The 19,497-nt window shown below is 45.9% G+C and overlaps 1 protein-coding gene across 50 annotated transcripts in view; it reads left to right on the forward strand.

Moving 5' to 3' along the window:
* Window positions 1-19,497, forward strand: part of LOC110525713 (ankyrin-1) — a 73,037-nt gene that overhangs the window by 47,584 nt on the left and 5,956 nt on the right. For 25 of the 50 annotated variants that reach the window (XM_090237591.1, XM_036979836.2, XM_090237601.1 and 22 more), the window contains 5 exons: window positions 7,521-8,217; window positions 8,557-8,929; window positions 15,755-15,838; window positions 17,134-17,277; window positions 18,898-19,009. In XM_090237591.1, the coding sequence (XP_090093717.1) occupies window positions 7,521-8,217; window positions 8,557-8,929; window positions 15,755-15,838; window positions 17,134-17,277; window positions 18,898-18,966 (1,367 nt within the window). In that variant the 3' untranslated portion in view covers window positions 18,967-19,009. The remainder of the gene's footprint in view (window positions 1-7,520; window positions 8,218-8,556; window positions 8,930-15,754; window positions 15,839-17,133; window positions 17,278-18,897; window positions 19,010-19,497) is intronic. The other 25 variants (XM_090237593.1, XM_090237605.1, XM_090237606.1 and 22 more) reach the window with 5 other exon arrangements.

The raw sequence follows: 19,497 nt of genomic DNA on the forward strand, positions 1-19,497 counted from the left end.
TCAATTGGAACCTCAAGAAACATCTGTTTTCATGTGTGTTTGATGAAGTTGTTAGCAATAGGAAAGTTGACGATTTAAAAAGAAATAGATAAAATTAATGAAATGCTGTGTTAGTCAGCTGTGTATGGTGTGTTGCATGAGATTCTGTTCATGCGTGCCAAATGTATATTTTGTTAGATCTGTATTCAGTGCGTAAGTTACTACTGTGTCGTATCTGTGTATTTGACAGGTGTATGTTATTACATCCTATAAAGTACGATTTTGGCTATGAGTTCATGATGTTCATCTTTATCCAACATGATTTAAACCACAATCTGCCTACATAGGCCATGTGAGATATCGTGCAGGATATTATGTGTCTGTAAAAAACAAGCATTTCCATACATTAATTCAGTCTGTAGTCTTTCCTTCAAGCATACTGCTGTTGGCTTTGCTTCCAGGGGTCATTTCTCAAACTTTGACTACTTTTACTCATGGTTTACTATTTTACACATGCATGATATACATCAGATTGACTCCAGTTTCACCACTGGACTGGTGTAAAAAAAACACTGCACTGGACTGACCATCACTGGAGTGCTGAGGTCTCTCTTCTTGGTCTGCTCTGTGCCTCACTATCTCATGTGTCATCACAGCAGGTGCCAGGTCCCCTCAGTGCAAACTGGAGCAATAACAGGTGATGTAACTCATGCATAGATATGACCATGATGGACAAAGGGACAAACGGGAGATGCTCAGTCAGATCACAGCTGCAGTGACTCTGATATCTAACACCTGTCCAGTCTGCCTCCCAAAGCTCTTTCTTCTGACGCTGTCTGTGTAACAAGGTGGTCACACTCTCACAGGACAATACCAACCTGACCTCTAGACATGGTATTGTTTATGTTTATTACAACAAGGATTTTCAAGAGATCTATTATTTATCTTTTGGAGTTATGAATGATAGTATGGCTGATAAGTTTGTTCCTGATTTTTCAGAGGATGTAGAATGTACAGTGCCTTGCGAAAGTATTCGGCCCCCTTGAACTTTGCGACCTTTTGCCACATTTCAGGCTTCAAACATAAAGATATAAAACTGTATTTTTTTGTGAAGAATCAACAACAAGTGGGACACAATCATGAAGTGGAACGACATTTATTGGATATTTCAAACTTTTTTAACAAATCAAAAACTGAAAAATTGGGCGTGCAAACTTATTCAGCCCCCTTAAGTTAATACTTTGTAGCGCCACCTTTTTCTGCGATTACAGCTGTAAGTCGCTTGGGGTATGTCTCTATCAGTTTTGCACATCGAGAGACTGACATTTTTTCCCATTCCTCCTTGCAAAACAGCTTGAGCTCAGTGAGGTTGGATGGAGAGCATTTGTGAACAGCAGTTTTCAGTTCTTTCCACAGATTCTCGATTGGATTCAGGTCTGGACTTTGACTTGGCCATTCTAACACCTGGATATATTTATTTTTTAACCATTCCATTGTAGATTTTGCTTTATGTTTTGGATCATTGTCTTGTTGGAAGACAAATCTCCGTCCCAGTCTCAGGTCTTTTGCAGACTCCATCAGGTTTTCTTCCAGAATGGTCCTGTATTTGGCTCCATCCATCTTCCCATCAATTTTAACCATCTTCCCTGTCCCTGCTGAAGAAAAGCAGGCCCAAACCATGATGCTGCCACCACCATGTTTGACAGTGGGGATGGTGTGTTCAGGGTGATGAGCTGTGTTGCTTTTACGCCAAACATAACGTTTTGCATTGTTGCCAAAAAGTTCAATTTTGGTTTCATCTGACCAGAGCACCTTCTTCCACATGTTTGGTGTGTCTCCCAGGTGGCTTGTGGCAAACTTTAAACAACACTTTTTATGGATATCTTTAAGAAATGGCTTTCTTCTTGCCACTCTTCCATAAAGGCCAGATTTGTGCAATATACGACTGATTGTTGTCCTATGGACAGAGTCTCCCACCTCAGCTGTAGATCTCTGCAGTTCATCCAGGGTGATCATGGGCCTCTTGGCTGCATCTCTGATCAGTCTTCTCCTTGTATGAGCTGAAAGTTTAGAGGGACGGCCAAGTCTTGGTAGATTTGCAGTGGTCTGATACTCCTTCCATTTCAATATTATCGCTTGCACAGTGCTCCTTGGGATGTTTAAAGCTTGGGAAATCTTTTTGTATCCAAATCCGGCTTTAAACTTCTTCACAACAGTATCTCGGACCTGCCTGGTGTGTTCCTTGTTCTTCATGATGCTCTCTGCGCTTTTGACGGACCTCTGAGACTATCACAGTGCAGGTGCATTTATACAGAGACTTGATTACACACAGGTGGATTGTATTTATCATCATTAGTCATTTAGGTCAACATTGGATCATTCAGAGATCCTCACTGAACTTCTGGAGAGAGTTTGCTGCACTGAAAGTAAAGGGGCTGAATAATTTTGCACGCCCAATTTTTCAGTTTTTGGTTTGTTAAAAAAGTTTGAAATATCCAATAAATGTCGTTCCACTTCATGATTGTGTCCCACTTGTTGTTGATTCTTCACAAAAAAATACAGTTTTATATCTTTATGTTTGAAGCCTGAAATGTGGCAAAAGGTCGCAAAGTTCAAGGGGGCCGAATACTTTCGCAAGGCACTGTAGGTAGGCCAGTATTTGACATCGGAGGATGGTACAGAATGAGGATTCACTCTCTGACTGAATGTCAGTCTGGAAGATGCTCAATTCCTTGGTGATAACTCCCTTGGTCCCCTAATTAACCTTTACAATCAAATGAATGGAAAATTACAATCGATTCTGAAGTGGGAATCCAAGCCTGGAGACCGCAATTAGATTCCACATTGTATTTTTAACCCAGGTAGGATGCATGCAGCACTGTCATTCAGAGTATCTATAGGAAACAAATTGTTTTTTATTCTACTATTTAGTGTAGAAATGATGGAGAACTACATTCTTCTTACTGTACCTTTCAGTCGACCTGTTCTTGTCTTTTCCTTATTTTCATCACATTTGGCTCTTAGTGATTTTGACTTTCAATCCCCTTTCTTAACTCTAGTGGTTTGAGTCTAAGACGCATGATTTGCAACTCCGTAAAAGCAATGAGTTCCGTTTAGTCATACTAGTGAGGCTCGGGAGGCCTGAACTGAATCCAGCTAGGCTTCTATAAGGGTAACGTTACGCTCTCTGCCTGTGTGTGCATGGGGCTGTATGAGTCTCTTCAGACCGGGGGTCGTTCCATTCGGTGCACTGTGTGTCCCACTGGGATCCCCATACTTGTTCCTTTTGACTATCTGTCCCCTCTCTCTTTGTGTTTCTCTGGACATGTTATCTGCAGCCTGGCCGCCCTACTCTTCCTTCTTCTCACTCCTCCTCTCAGACCTCTGAACTCATGCCCTCCGACCTCATGTTGACCTCTGGCCCTCATCTTTATTTTGAAGACCAGTTTTTTTTTTATAACTCTTTATTTTTGTGCTCTTGAAAATTCCACCTTTTTAACCGTCTGCTCTGTGACCAATCCTCCTCACACACTGTGTGCTCAGCACCCCCGGGAGAGGGAGGTGTCCCTTGTTCCATCACTCTCTCTCTCTCTTCCTCCTCTCCCTATCTCTTTTGCTCTGTGCATGTCTTTCTTTCTTCCTCTTTCTCTTTCTGTCCTCTTCCAAATGTCCTCTTCCCTCTCTGTGTTTCCCTCCCTGCCCTCCTGCCTGTCTGCATGTGCAAGCAGTGGCCTGTGGGAGATGTAGTCTGGGAGCTGTTTATGCCTCTGTAACTTGTAGATGCTTTACTATCAGACTGATATTGCATGGCATGCATGCTGGGGAATGACCCGACTGTTTAGTCTGCCTGTTTACATCCTCTACTGTATATTATTCTCTGTGGGGATTAAAAGGTCCTGAACCCGTTTTAACCGTGTGTTTTGACCGCTCTGTTCATGTATGAATGTTGTGACATGTTGTTGATCAGTTGTTTGTGTGTATGTGTGTTTGTCCTGTATCTTTGAGTCTCTCCAGATTTAGGGGATGTAGTATCTATGCCCTTTCTCTGTCACACCTCATATTTGCAGGGTGTTGGTGTGTGAGTGTGTATGTGTGTGAGTGCATTTGTGTGTATACATGTCTGTGTTTTAAATTGTTGTCTTTTATGAGTGTCTTCAGTGTCTTCGTGTGTGTGATTGTGACTCTCTTTCTGTGTATGTGAGCTTCAGCCAGTTTGTTAATGTTTACAGTGTTTGTCTTTTCTACCAGGAGGGCCAGGCCACCACGTTCATTCCCCACGAACACCCTCCCTCATGCCCTCCTCTCTCTCTCTCTCTCCCTCTCTCTGTCACCGCCCCACCTCACCGTCCAACTGACCATGGGAGTGATACCACCCACAGACACACACTGAGAGAGAAGGACTGGCAACAAGACTGGATGGCAGAATCACATAGATATTAGATGGTCTTTTAGATTGTCAGAGACACAAACTGACAATCTAAAAGCCATGTACAGTCAGCTACCATAAGGGCTCAGATCATTCATACACAACCTTAAAAGGTGATATTCCAAACAAATACCATGATATTTATGTGAATCATCCTCACCCTACTGGCTAAAGAGTAATGTATACACGTATAAAGAAAGCTCATCAGCTGGAAGTCTTAAACCTTGTGGAACTGTTAAGAGGTTTTATCTACCGGGGTTATGCATATTGAAGGATACTTGTTATGAAGGATACTTGTTATGAAGGATGCATATTGAAGGATACTTGTTATGAAGGATGCATATTGAAGGATACTTGTTATGAAGGATGGATATTGAAAGATATTTGTTATGAAGGATGCATATTGAAGGATGCTTGTTATGAAGGATGCATATTGAAGGATACTTGTTATGAAGGATGCATATTGAATGATGCTTGTTATGAAGGATGCATATTGAATGATACTTGTTATGAAGGATACTTGTTATGAAGGATGCATATTGAAGGATATTTGTTATGAAGGATGCATATTGAAAGATACTTGTTATGAAGGATGCATATTGAAGGGTGCTTGTTATGAAGGATACTTGTTATGAAGGATGCATATTGAAGGATACTTGTTATGAAGGATACTTGTTATGAAGGATGCATATTGAAGGATACTTGTTATGAAGGATGCATATTGAAAGATACTTGTTATGAAGGATACTTGTTATGAAGGATGCATATTGAAGGATACTTGTTATGAAGGATGCATATTGAAAGATACTTGTTATGAAGGATACTTGTTATGAAGGATGCATATTGAAGGATACTTGTTATGAAGGATGCATATTGAAAGATACTTGTTATGAAGAATGCATATTGAAAGATACTTGTTATGTGCCCCACTAATATTTTAGTCATTTAGCAGACACTCTTATCCAGAGCATCTACGGTTAAGTGCCTTGCTAAAGGCCACATCAACAGATGTTTCACCTCGTCAACTCGGGCATTTGAACCAGCAACCTTTCGGTACTGCTAGGCTACCTGCCACCCTAACGTTAATGTGTTTAACTTATGACCCACGTACACACAGTCCTCAGACCTTCTGAGTGGGATGTCAGAGAGGTTATGCTGTCATTTAAGGCTGAGAGATGAGAGGTCCAGGAGGCCAGCTGGTGTCACTAATACCTACTGCACATTCAGCATAACTTAGTGCCAACAATGACTCATGTTGCACCTCTCTCTCTCATGTATACACACACACACACACACATAGTGTTCTTTCGCCCTCTCACACACACACGCATACGCAGTCAAACACACACATGCACACACAGACACACACACACACACACACACACACACGAATATACACTTCACCCCTCCCTCCACATCTCTCCTGTCTTTTCTACCTCTTGCTAAATCTATACTCTTCTCTCAGTTCATGCCAGTATGTAATCAATTCATTTCTACCACTTTATATACTATATATCCATTCTTTACTGGGTTTATGTGTCTGATTCAAAATACTGTATCTTTATGTTACTCATGGTCATATGTATTCATTAGTATACATTCTTGGTAATGTATTAGAAGAGAAGTACAGTAGCTATGGCACGATAGTTTTTCAAGTGTTTTTATTTGTGGTTTCTATAGCCATCTTGACCTTGAATTTGACATGTTATTTACTTGGCTATCTCTCAGGTAATTTCTCATACAGCAGCTATTAAGTACACTGTACTGAAATGTGAGTTAGTGTGGAAGAAAGCAGACTCAGGAAGCATCTTTGGCACTGTCCACTTGTTCAGATGCTGTCTGTTGTGCTGGCTGTATCTGGGTCTGTTCCATAGTCCAGTCAACATGGTGGTTGCATGTACACCTGCAGACAGTTTCCTAGTGGATAGTTTTTCTAGCATCTAAAGAGAACCTACCATGCTTACTGTACCACATCAATGCATGTTTAAAAGTCAAAGCTCTTCATGCTACCAGGCAAGAAATGTATTTTTTCCAAATAGAGATGTTGTTGGAGTGACTTGAGTCAAAGGTTCATGGGTCATATGTAGCAAATTCTCAAAGTTAGATTCCCTGTTGATATAAAAATGAGGTTTGGGGCAGCTATGCTTGCAGTGAGCTATAAGAAATGAAACTGTATATCACCATGTGTGTGTATGTGTGGTGTGAGTGTGTCTTTGTGTGTATTTCTGTGTATTGTGTATGTGGTTGTGTTATTTGTTTTCTAAGGTTTGTAATGCAATGTCTGTGGTGGTGGGTGGGTGAAAGTGTGTGTGAGTGTGTTGAATAACGAGAATGACTGCATGCATGCTGTTCAGCCTGACTAGAATATTTAACTTGCCTGGTTTTGTGTGTGTGTGTGTGTGTATGTGTGGGAAAGGTTGTGTGTGGGTGTGGGTAAGTCTGTGTGTGTATCGACATGTGTATGGCATGTGTATGTGTGTATAAGTGTGTGTCCCAGGCGGGCAGGTGTGTGTCCCAGCCCCAGGTTGGTTCGGGGCAGAGGCAGTAACTCCTGTGCCTCTACCTGTAGGTGGCAGACAGCGGAGCAGCACCAGCCACCAGCAGACCTCTCTCTCTCTGTCTGTCTCTCTGTCTGTCTGTCTCTCTGTCTGTCTCTCTGTCTGGCTCTCTGTCTGGCTCTCTGTCTGGCTCTCTGCCTGGCTCTCTGTCTGGCTCTCTGTCTGGCTCTCTGTCTGGCTCTCTGTCTGGCTCTCTGTCTGGCTCTGGCTGTGTATCTGCTGCTGCCTCCGCTGCTGCTCTCACTGTCAGTGCTGGCTGATCTGGCTTGATCTGGTTTGTCAACCCCCTCCCCCGAAGCCCCCCTTGCTCCCTCACCCTTAGCTCCTTGCACCTCTTCTTCAGCTCCCACTGTCTGGGCCCTTCCTCTCCCCCTCTCTCCACTTGCCCCCTGGGATCCCCCTCTGCCATCTCCCCATCGCTGCCCTGCTCCTGGGCTAGGGGCACATCCCCCCCTGGGGTCCCTCCCGGGGCTGGTGGGGCAAGGTGGGGGGGGCGAGGCGTGGCGAAGCAAGGTGGGGGGGCCCGTGTCAGTGTGCCTCTCTGTGTGTCGCTCCAGGTTACGGGGTATTACAGGAGGAGCTGCTCTCCCCTCCTTCCATGCAGTACAGCCTGCCCTCCCCACTCGGAAATGAGCCCTACTGGCAGGAAGTCTCCAGTCTGGAGTGTGCTCCCATGGCCATCACAGAGGAGGATACACTCATGGAGATGTCCGATGTGCAGGTGTGGCCCTCGGGCAACAGCCCCTCCCTAGTGGCCGTGGAGGACTCCTCACTGGAGTGCAGCAATGCTGACGACTCAGAGGGGCTGCAGGGGCTGTCGTACGGGAGCCTGGGCCGGCCGGGCAATAGGGCTACCGGAGAGGAAGGGGGGCTGAGTGGCTCCATGGAGCTGGTGGAAGACAACTCAGAGATGGGGGCTGTTGACTCGTTCAGCACCGCCACCCCTGCCACCCCTGCTTCGTTCAGCACCGCCACCCCTGCCACCCCTTCTTCGTTCGGAGGCACCATCGCCGCCATGTTATACAACGTTAATGGTCTGGAGAAGGGTCAAGGGTCAAAAGTCGTGAAGTCAGAGGCAGCAGCGGTCAGAGGCAACTTGGCAGGTGGAGATGGAGTTGGAGTTGAAGGAGGAAGAGGAGGAAGGACAGGCTCAGAGGAAGGGCTTTCTCTTGTTGCAGGACAACAGCAGCGAGTGTACACCCGGCTGAGCAAGTCGCCCGGTCTGAGCCGTGTGGCTGATCGTAATGGAGACAGGTGAGTGTGTCCTCAGACCTAAGTCAGTCTGCAGCTCAGCTGGACACAGCACTTGCCAGACAGGGGGTAGTCCAGACACTCACCTCTGAGACAACTGAGCCTTAGGACACTTCAATGTTGCCGTGTTTCCTAACCTAATAATACAATATTTCGTTTTAGTAACAGTGTCTATGAAGGACTATTAGTCAGCTTTTGTTTGACACACACATTTGACACACATTGGCCTCTCTCTGCTCCTTTCACTCCTTTGTCTATTCTCCTCTCACTTGTCCTATCTCTCCACCTCTCTTCATCTCTCTCCTCCTTTCTTCTTTTCTCACTCATCCTCTGCCTCCTTAGGTCCAGTGGTGGCAGCAGTGGTAGTAGAGGCAGTGGCGGAGGTGGTGGCTCTTTACTGTCCTATCTGCAGGAGCAGTCGGGTCCAGGTTGGCAACCTGTCACTGACCACACTCAGGCCTGGTTGGGTTCACAGACAACAAAACCCAGGCAGGCCATGGACTCAATGATGTCATCAGTGCGCGCTGCCATGGATATGGACCCCAGCCAGTCCCGTGTGTCCCAGGAGGCCTTGCTTCAGCCGGTGCGGGACATGGGGCACTCTGAGCTCCTGCGTGGGCACTTCAGGGGCACCCAGCCATTTGAGAAGGGCCTGGGGTTCCCTCACAGGGTGTCAGAGCTGCAGACCTGGGACGACGTACTCCTGAGGCAGCAGGTGAGTGGGAAACCTATTTTATTATTGTCTTGGCAGGTAGCCTAGCGGTTAAGAGCGTTGGGCCAATAACCGAGAGGTTGCTGGTTCAAATCCCCATGCCGGCTAGGTTTGAAATCTGTAGATGTTCCCTTCCTAAGATGGCACCGAAGAACGTGGCTGAAATTTTACATTCTTCCAACCAATTGTGCACTTTGTTATTTTTTTTGTGGTTTGTGTAACTTATTTTTTTACTTATTGTGTACATAATGTTGCTGCTTCTGGACATCAGAAAAGCGATTACTCACCGCGGACTGGAAGAAACTTTTTCCTTTAACAAGTCCGACGAGAAGGATATCCTGCTTTCACTGGAACAGGCCCAGATCCAAGCCTTTTGCGTGAAGAAAAGGGGACACAGATCGGGGATCCTTCTGAGAAGCTGGAGGCGAGCGAGTAAACTCCCAATGCCTTCCATTCTCCTTGCTAACGTGCAATCGTTTCGAAAATAAAATTGATGACCTACTATTAAGATGAACTGTAACATCTTATGTTTCACCGAGACGTGGCTGAACGAAAAAACAGACAATATAGAGCTGGCGGGATTTTCCATGCACCGGCAGAACAGAGACGCTACCTCTGGTAAGACAAGGGGTGTGTGTGTGTGTCTTTTCGCCAGTAACAGCTGGTGCGCGATGTCTAATATTAAAGAAGTCTCAAGGTATTGCTCGCCTGAGGTAGAGTACCTTATGATAACCTGTAGATTAGATTACCTGAAGATACAGTTCTCATCTGTATTATTCATAGCCATCTATTTACCACCACAAAGCGAAGCTGGCACTAAGACCGCTCTCAACCAACTCTATAAGGCCATAAGAAGAGAAGAGAAAATGCTCACCTAGAAGCGGTGCTCCTAGTGGCCGGGGACTTTAATGCAAGCAAACTTAAATCAGTTTTACCAAATTTTTACCAGCATGTCACATGTGCAACCAGAGGAAAAAAATCAGAGACCACCTTTACTCCATACACAGAGATGCATACAAAGCTCTCACCCGCCCTCCATTTAACCACAATTCTATCCTCCTGATTCCTGCTTATAAGCGAAAACTAAAGTAGGAAGTAGAAGTGACACGCTCAATATGGAAGTGGTCAGATGACACGGTTGCTACACTACAAGACTGTTTTGCTAGCACAGACTGGAATATGTTCCGGGATTCATCCAATGGCATTGAGGAATACAACACCTCAGTCAGTCATCGGCTTCATCTATAAGTGCATTGATGATGTCGTCCCCATAGTGACTGTACGTACATATCCCAACCAGAAGCCATGGATTACAGGCAACATCCGCATAGAGCTAAAGGCTACAGCTGCCTCTTTCAAGGAGCGGGAGACTAATCGCTTATAAGAAATCCTGCTATGCCCTCAGATGAACCATCAAACAAGCAAAGCGTCAATACAGGATTAAGATTGAATCCTACTACACCGGCTCTGATGCTCGTCGGATGTGGCAGGGCTTGAAAACTATTGTGGACTACAAAGGGAAACCTCAGACACAAGCTGCCCAGTGACGCGAGGCTACCAGATGAGCTAAATGCCTTTTATGCTCGCTTCGAGGCAAGCAACACTGAAGCATGCACAGGAGCACCAGCTGTTCTGGATGACTGTGTGGTAACTCTCTCGGTAGCCGATGTGAACAAAACCTTTAAACAGGTCAACATTCACAAAGCCACTGGGCCAGACGGATTACCAGGACGTGTACTCAAAGCATGCGCAGACCAACTGTCAAGTGTCTTCACTGACATTTTCAACCTCTCCCTGACCGAGTCTGTAATACCTGCCTGTTTCAAGCAGGCCACCATAGTCCCTGTGCCCAAGGAAGTGAAGGTAACCTGCCTAAATGATTACCGCCCCGTGGCACTCACATCGGTGGCCATGAAGCGCTTTGAAGGCTCCCTCTGCAACTAGATCGTTGACTTCCTGACGGGCCGCCCCCAGGTGGTAAGAGTAGGCAAAATAACGTCTGCCACGCTGATCCTGATCCTTGACAATGAGGCCCCTCAGGGGTGTGTACTTAGTCCCCTCCTGTGTTCCCTGTTCACCCACGGCCAAACACTGCATGGCCAAACACGACTCCAACACCATCAATAAGTTTGCTGAGGACACAACAGTGGTAGGCCTGATTACCGACAACAATGAGACGGCCTATAGAGAGGAGGTCAGAGAACTGGCAGTGGGGAGCTAGGACAACAACCTCTCCCTCAATGTGAGCAAGACAAAGGAGCTGATCGTGGACTACAGAAAATGGCGGGCCGAACCCCTATTAACATCAACTGGGCTGTAGTGGAGCGGGTCGAGAGTTCCAAGTTCCTTGGTGTCCACATCACCAACGAACTATCATGGTCCAAACACACCAAGACAGTTGTGAAGAGGGCACGACTAAACCTTTTCCCCCTCAGGAGACTGAAAAGATTTTGCACGGGTCCCCAGATCCTCAAAAGGTTCTACAACTGCACCATCGAGAGCATCCTGACCGGTTGCATCACAGCCTGGCTCCTCAACAGCTTCTACCCCCAAGCAATTAGACTGCTGAACAATTCATAAAAATTGCCACCGGACAATTTACATTGACTCCCCCGTACACTGCTGCTACTGCTGTTTGTTTGTTACCTATGCATAGTCACTTCAACCCCACCTGCATGTGCAGATTACTAGCCTGTACCTCTGCACACTGACTCGGTACCGGTGCCCCCTGTATATAGCCTCGTTATTGTTATTCTTATTGTGTTCGTTTTTATTATTAGTTTTTAATTTTGCCTACTTGGTCAAACATTTTCTTCTTCTTGAGCTGCGCTGTTGGTTAAGGGCTTGTAAATAAGCATTTCACGGTAAAGTCTACACTTGTTGTATTCAGCGCATGTGGCAAATAAAGTTTGATTAGATTTGAACAAGGCAATTAACTCTAATTGCTCCTGTAAGTCTCTTTGGATAAGAGTGTCTCCTAAATGACTAAAATGTAAATGCTGTACAGTAGGACTTGTATGACCACAGTCCAAACCCAGTGACAGAAGGCTATAACTGAATTAGATTATAAATACCATAATCCCACCATCCTCTCCTCTCACACACATGCACATACAAACAGAAGGCCCAAGAAGGGCACAAACAGCCTGTCAAGCCAAAAATAGCAGCCCCTGTCACCAGATCCCCAATCCCAGCCCATCACATGTGGCATCTAGCATTCTGGCACTGCACCAGAGCACCCTAAAGGACACTGCACCAGAGCACCCTAAAGGACACTGCACCAGAGCACCCTAAAGGACACTGCACCAGAGCACCCTAAAGGACACTGCACCAGAGCACCCTAAAGGACAGCTCAACTTTGCGACGCAGTGAGAGAGCAAAAGGGGCTGTTTCAGTCTCTATGGGCTATCCCTGGTAGGAAGTTATATTGGGACTGCCAGGTTATATTGGGACTGCCAGCGTGTTGGAACAGTAAGAACAGACTACAATGTTGCCCATAGAGAATAAGTGGCAGGAAATGGTCTTGCTTCTGACAATCTGCATCTTACTGTATTGTTTAAGTAAAATAGATCCCAAACCATTACAGAATATGTGTGTGGTGGAACATATACCTACATGCCATTGGAATAATAATATAAGTGTGGAAGTATAGTGTATGGTTGTGTGTATACTATGAGTACCTGAGGGAGTATACTATGAGACCATGAGGGAGTATAGTATGATTACCTGAGGGAGTATACTATGAGTACCTGAGGGAGTATACTATGAGTACCTGGGGGAGTATACTATGAGTACATGAGGGAGTATAGTATGATTACCTGAGGACGTATACTATGAGTACCTGAGGGAGTATACTATGGTTACCCGAGGGAGTATACTATGAGTACCTGAGGGAGTATACTATGAGTACCTGAGGGAGTATACTATGGTTACCCGAGGGAGTATACTATGAGTACATGAGGGAGTATAGTATGATTACCTGAGGGAGTATACTATGAGTACCTGAGGGAGTATACTATGAGTACCTGAGGGAGTATACTATGGTTACCTGAGGGAGTATACTATGAGTACCTGAGGGAGTATACTATGAGTACCTGAGGGAGTATACTATGAGTACATGAGGGAGTATAGTATGATTACCTGAGGGAGTATACTATGAGTACCTGAGGGAGTATACTATGAGTACATGATGGAGTATACTATGGTTACCTGAGGGAGTATACTATGAGTACCTGAGGGAGTACAGTATGATTACCTGAGGGAGTATACTGTAGTGTGATTACCTGAGGGAGGCCTGTTGGTCAGGGTGCAAGTCTGTTATTCTCACTCTCAGCCTCTCAGCCTGACAGAGCAGAGCTCCTCTCTGGAGCAGCCAGAAGTATTTAAAGACTACAGATCACATGGCTGGGAGATAGAGAGGGAGCGAGGGGTGAAGGGTTGTTTTTGGAAGCACGGAGGAGAGAGAGAGAGAGAGAGCGAAGGAGCGAAAGAGAGAGGGAGGGAGAGGAAATAGAAGCCTCCCAAGGTTGCAGCCGCCTAGATTTGATGGCATGGGTCAGCCATTCCTACTGACCAGCTGACAGACGGAGAGAGAAAGGGAGAGGGAGAGGGAGACGGAGCCAGAGAAAGAAGGAATAGGGTCTAGTGGAGTAGAGCTTGCCGAAGAAGGGACACAAGCAGAGGGAGAGAAAGAAGGACAAGACGCCAGCCCTGTTGAGAGGAGAGAAGGCCTGAGGGTGCAGCTGTTGCCCCAGAAAAACGGAGAGAAGTGTCGTGGATAGACGGCGAGAGCCTGCACAGACGTGTCTGTGTTAGTGTCTGTGTTAGTGTGTGTGTTAGTGTGTGTGGGTGGGCGTGTAGTTGGGTGTGTGAGAGTGGGTGTGTCGTGCGCTCCACTGGGTTGCTGGGTTGCTTTGAGAGTTTGCAGAGGTAGAAGCTTGGAGGGGCTGTGAGTGATGTGGGCCCTGGTGACTGAGCTGCTTTTCAGCTTTGTGCTGCTGGCCTTCCTGGTGATCAGCGGTCAGAATGTGATGCATATAGCCAGCGGCTCCCTGCGCTCTGTGCTCACCTATGTGCACGCTGCGCTAGACCGTGAGCTGGGCGAGGCCGAGGGCGTGGCCGACGAAGAGGAGAACGTCACCACCCGCGTGGTCCGCCGCAGGGTCATTCTCAAGGTACCCAACAGAAAGGGGAGGGGGTGAGGGGGGAGGGGGTGAGGGGAGGGGCGAGGGGGAGAGGATGAGACAGAGAATTGACTGGCAATGGAACAAAATAATGAAGGAGAGTGTAACAAACAGTGTGGTGGAAAGCAGATGGTTGCAGTGTGCGTGCGTGCGCGTGCGCGTGTGCGAGTGCGTGTGCGTGTGTGTGTGTGTGTGTGTGTGTGTGTGTGTGTGTGTGTGTGTGTGCGTGCGTGTGCGTGCGTGTGCGTGCGCGTGTGTGTTTGTAAAGCTCAGAGGTGATTTAATGTTTGTCTGTGACAAGGGGAAATGTTCGTCAGGGTCGAGGCGAGTGGAGAAGGTGGAGAGATACCTATTTCTGCTTGTTTACCGTATTAACTTCTGACCATGCAATTTATCCGTAATGGGATCAATAATGAAAGGTGAAAGATTATGTTCATAAAACAGTTGTTCATTTATATTGTAGAATTTTAACTCACACATACAGTATGCTGACTTGTGCATAGATTATGAATATACAGGATGCACGATAGAACTACTTTGCAACAACAACATTTGTTTTAAAGTATTTTCAAGCAACTTTCTGGATCATATTGTTCATACTGTATTCCGCCAGGTGAGATAGAATAGTAACAGAGGGAGGGAAGGACAAAACTAAGAATGGTCAAACCATAGACCTACAGTTGAGACCCATTTAGGGTCTGAGACCCATGTACAGATACACTGTACAGGCCTTGTACGTGCTGTGACCATAGACCTACGGTTGAGACCCATTTAGACTGTAGATACACTGTACAGGCCTTGTACGTGCTGTGACCATAGACCTACGGTTGAGACCCATTTAGACTGTAGATACACTGTACAGGCCTTGTATGTGCTGTGACCATAGACCTACAGTTGAGACCCATTTAGACTGTAGATACACTGTACAGGCCTTGTACGTGCTGTTGGAGCTGTGAATGGCTCAACCTGTGTGGTGTTTAAACCTATGACCTCAGTCTCTAATCTCTCTACCATCTTCAATTGTGGGACCTTTTGATCTTATAAATAGCTGTACTGGCGCCTCCAATGTTATTAGAAGTAATAGTTGTATTCTTATGAACCTCATCAACTCTGATTGTATTAGTGCTAACACCACAGCAGCCCCATTAGTGATCCCCTGACCAGTTACTATTTCCATGTATGTATGTATGTATGTATGTACGTATCTATCTCTCTCTCTCTCTCTCTCTCTCTCTCTGGTTTGGGGTTGGTGACAGTGGCTAAATGATGAGACTCACTCTGGGGGGCTATTTTAAAGTGCTCTAGATTCCAGCACCCTTTTCGTTCTGTATGCTGACTCCTGGTTTTCTCTCGGAGTCGTTCCCCAATTCATACTTACAAACTCATAGGTGTGACATTAATGCCTGTGGAAAAGTTGTTGGCCAATCAAGTATTTGGATCCAATCTTTCTGGTAGTATTGACTGGTCCCTTTTGTAATGTTAATGTAGAGTATGTGCGTTTGGACTCCTTACTGTGTAAGTGTGTGCTGTTGATGCGTTTGCCATTCATCTATGAGCAGATGTGTGTGACGGTACAGTATACCATGTGTATTTCAGTATGACAGTATTGTTTAGTGATGTTCAGTACATGTTGTCTGTCCTTTAGGGTGATGAGGCCAAGGATCTCCCAGGGGAACAAGTGAGCGAGGAGCAGTTCACAGATGAGCACGGAAACATCGTCACCAAGAAGGTCAGATATCTATCCCAGCATGCCTCTCTCTACTCTACAGCCCTGCACTGTGGCCTATCTAGTAGTTCTCCCCTGTTAATATTCATGTTCAACTCACTGCACTCATCCTCATAGAAATGATTATTAAATTGATCATCAAGAACCATCACGTTCATCGTCATGCCTTGATTTATTCCAATGTCATGACTGTAATCACGACATGGGAAAATGATCCCTGTCTTGCTCTCACAGGTGTCACAGTCATGTTTAGTTGCTGTATGAATGGTTGTGGGTTGTAGATTTAGTAAGGATGGGGTTGAAAGGTTGTGGGTTATAGATTTAATAAGGAGGGGGTTGAAAGGTTGTGGGTTGTAGATTTAATAAGGATGGGGTTGAAAGGTTGTGGGTTGTAGATTTAATAAGGATGGGGTTGAAAGGTTGGGTTGTAGATTTAATAAGGAAGGGGTTGAAAGGTTGTGGGTTGTAGATTTAATAAGGATGGGGTTGAAAGGTTGTGGGTAGTAGATTTAATAAGGATGGGGTTGAAAGGTTGTGGGGGGTAGATTTAGTAAGGATGGGGTTGAACGGTTGTGGGTAGTAGATTTAATAAGGATGGGGTTGAAAGGTTGTGGGTGGTAGATTTAGTAAGGATGGGGTTGAAAGGTTGTGGGTGGTGTTTTTAGTAAGGATGTGGTTGAAAGGTTGTGGGTGGTAAATTTAATAAGGATGGGGTTGAAAGGTTGTGTGTGGGTGGTAGATTTAGTAAGGATGGGGTTGAAAGGTTGTGGGTGGTAAATTTAATAAGGATGGGGTTGAAAGGTTGTGGGTGGTAGATTTAGTAAGGATGGGGTTGCAAGGTTGTGGGTGGTAGATTTAGTAAGGATGGGGTTGAAAGGTTGTGGGTGGTGTTTTTAGTAAGGATGGGGTTGAAAGGTTGTGGGTGGTAGATTTAGTAAGGATGGGGTTGAAAGGTTGTGGGTGGTGTTTTTAGTAAGGATGGGGTTGAAAGGTTGTGGGTGGTGTTTTAGTAAGGATGGGGTTGAAAGGTTGTGGGTGGTAGATTTAGTAAGGATGGGGTTGATAAGGATACATATAACCAGGACATTAAGTTCCTTAATGGTACACAGGGAGAACCCAAAAGAGTACCAATCTCTCCTTCTTAAGCTCTCTTTCCCACCACCCTCCCTCATCCTCTCATCCTCCTCCCCCTCCCTCCCCTGTGTGTGTGTGTGTGTGTGTGTGTGTGTGTGTGTGTGTGTGTGTGTGTGTGTGTGTGTGTGTGTGTGTGTGTGTGTGTGTGTGTGTGTGCGGTGCAGATTGTACGGAAGGTGGTGCGCAGGGGGAAGGGCTCAGGTGACGAGGGGGGTCAGGAGCGGTCAGTGAGCATGGATGGCTCTCTGCAGGATGAGCTGGAGGCTGAGGCGGAGCAGTTCATTAACTACGCCGTCCTGAGCAGCAAGGTGGGCCACTAACCTGCATCAGCCAGGCCACACTCACCTGGGCTACTGTACAAGAGGCTGAGACTCTAAACAAACTCATTCATCTGTCATAAATAGAGCATTGATTCACAGTTAAAGTAGACTGAGACTAACTTGACCATACAGGGCCCATCATGGTCAATCTGTAAACTTCCCTGAATTTATATAGGTACTCAATGTAGCAATCAACCACTAGAGAAGATGACAAGGGTGTAGCTGGGAACTACGATCTCTTTACTCTGCTGGGATCAGCAGTATAGATTCCTCTGTTAGTCCAAAGTAGACCACAGTGGGCTAAACCTGCATGGACTGTGTCGTGTGAATGGGATGTGTGTGTGTGTTTGTAATTTAGATCAACCTGTGTTGTCATTCCCCATCGTCCTAGCTACAAAGAAACTGAAAGAAAAATTGAGTGTGTGAGTGTCCTCATGCTGTATTTTGTATCCAACTTGCAAGCATTACTCATCTGTGCTTCATTTCCCCCATCATGTCCACCCTCTCCATCCTGACCTGCATGTAGGACCATCCAAAAAGTCCACAACTGCATCCTGCTCTGATAGCTTGCACTGTCTCTCTGCGTTGGCTGAAACAACAAACTAATGCTTCCAGGTTTCATAACAGCAGTCAGTTCTGATATCTGCTCTGTCTCCAGTCAGTACATAGATGGATGGCTCTTTCTCTCCAGTTGATATGAATGTCTGGGTGTTGGTTGTTTGCTCTTGATGTGCTAATGCAATGAGGTCTGTTCTCTCCCCTTCAGTAACCCACATTGACTGACTGTCTATCTGTCTTCTCTGCCCACCTCCATTCAAAGTCTCTATAGTCCACTAACTATGACTGTGTGCTCCCTCCAACCTGCAGTACTCTATTCCATGTCAATGTTTCTGATGCTTCTCTCTTTTCTATTTTCCTGTCTGTTTTTCCAATCCCCACCCCATCTCTCTTGGCTTGGCTGTCTTTCCATTATCTCTCTTCTCTTGAATTGTCTCCTTTCCTCTCCTTTTCTTGTCTTCCCGTCAACTCTCTCGCTTCGCTCATTACCTCAATTGTCACTTTTAACCTCTTCTCCTCTCCACCCTTGTCTCTTCATACACCTCTTCACCTCATCTGTATCTTTCACCTCTCATACACTGTGCCATTTCTCCCTCTCCCTCCTCTCTCTCCCTCTCTCCTGATTCCCTCTCCCTACTCTCTCCCTCTCTCCTGATTCCCTCTCTGTCCTCCACATCTTTTTGTTCTCCTACTACTTCTCCTTCACTTCTACTTCCACCTCTCCCTCTTACTCTCATCCTCTCCACCTGCCTGTCCCTCCTCGCCCTCCTACTCTCATCCTCTCCTCCACCTGTCTCTGTCCCTCCTCTCCCTCCTACTCTCATCCTCTCCTCCACCTGTCTCTGTCCCTCCTCTCCCTCCTACTCTCATCCTCTTCTCTACCTGTCTCTGTCCCTCCTCTCCCTTCTACTCTCATACTCTTCTCTACCTGTCTCTGTCCCTCCTCTCCCTCCTACTCTCATCCTCTTCTCTACCTGTCTCTGTCCCTCCTCTCCTTTACCTCCGCCCCTGGCTCTCCCCTTGCACCCCCACCCCCCCTCCCTGATGTAGCCTGATATTGTGGATGTGAAGAAGGGTGCTCAGATAGTGAAATGTGCCAGTCTGCGGAGAGTAAAGTGAGGGAAGCATGCAGACAGAGTGGCAGAACGACATGTGCCCGCAGGTACGGGACTGACTGACCCACTGAGATCTCTCACCTGGGTTATGGCTCCTTCATTTAATCCTGCCTCTCTGTCTGGATTAAATAGGCCTGATGTTGTTACAGTAATTCAATACTCATGACATTGAGCTAATTGTATCACTACAGTGCAGAGTGACATTTGATGTGGCTTGAACTATATCATTGGCATTTGATGCAACTACTGTGCATTAATATGTTACAGTATGACTGTGGGGTGGCATTGATTTAGTAGATTCACATTTAATACTAAAACTAAGTCTAGTTGAGCGGTAACGCTCTCAACTCTGTACTACACATTCTGTATCCCTCGGCAACAGAGGTATGAGTCCCGACTCTACCATTCCTGTCTATGCCCTTAAACATTTCTATCTTTGTCCTCTTCATCGTCTATCTCCCCCTATCTACTTCTAGATGTTCTATCAGAAAATAATGAAATAGGAAAGGTTGACCGGACCTCCCGATCTTCTTAC

Source organism: Oncorhynchus mykiss, chromosome 6 (genome assembly GCF_057628025.1).
Source record: "Oncorhynchus mykiss isolate SJ-2025 chromosome 6, ASM5762802v1, whole genome shotgun sequence".
Taxonomy (NCBI): domain Eukaryota; kingdom Metazoa; phylum Chordata; class Actinopteri; order Salmoniformes; family Salmonidae; genus Oncorhynchus; species Oncorhynchus mykiss.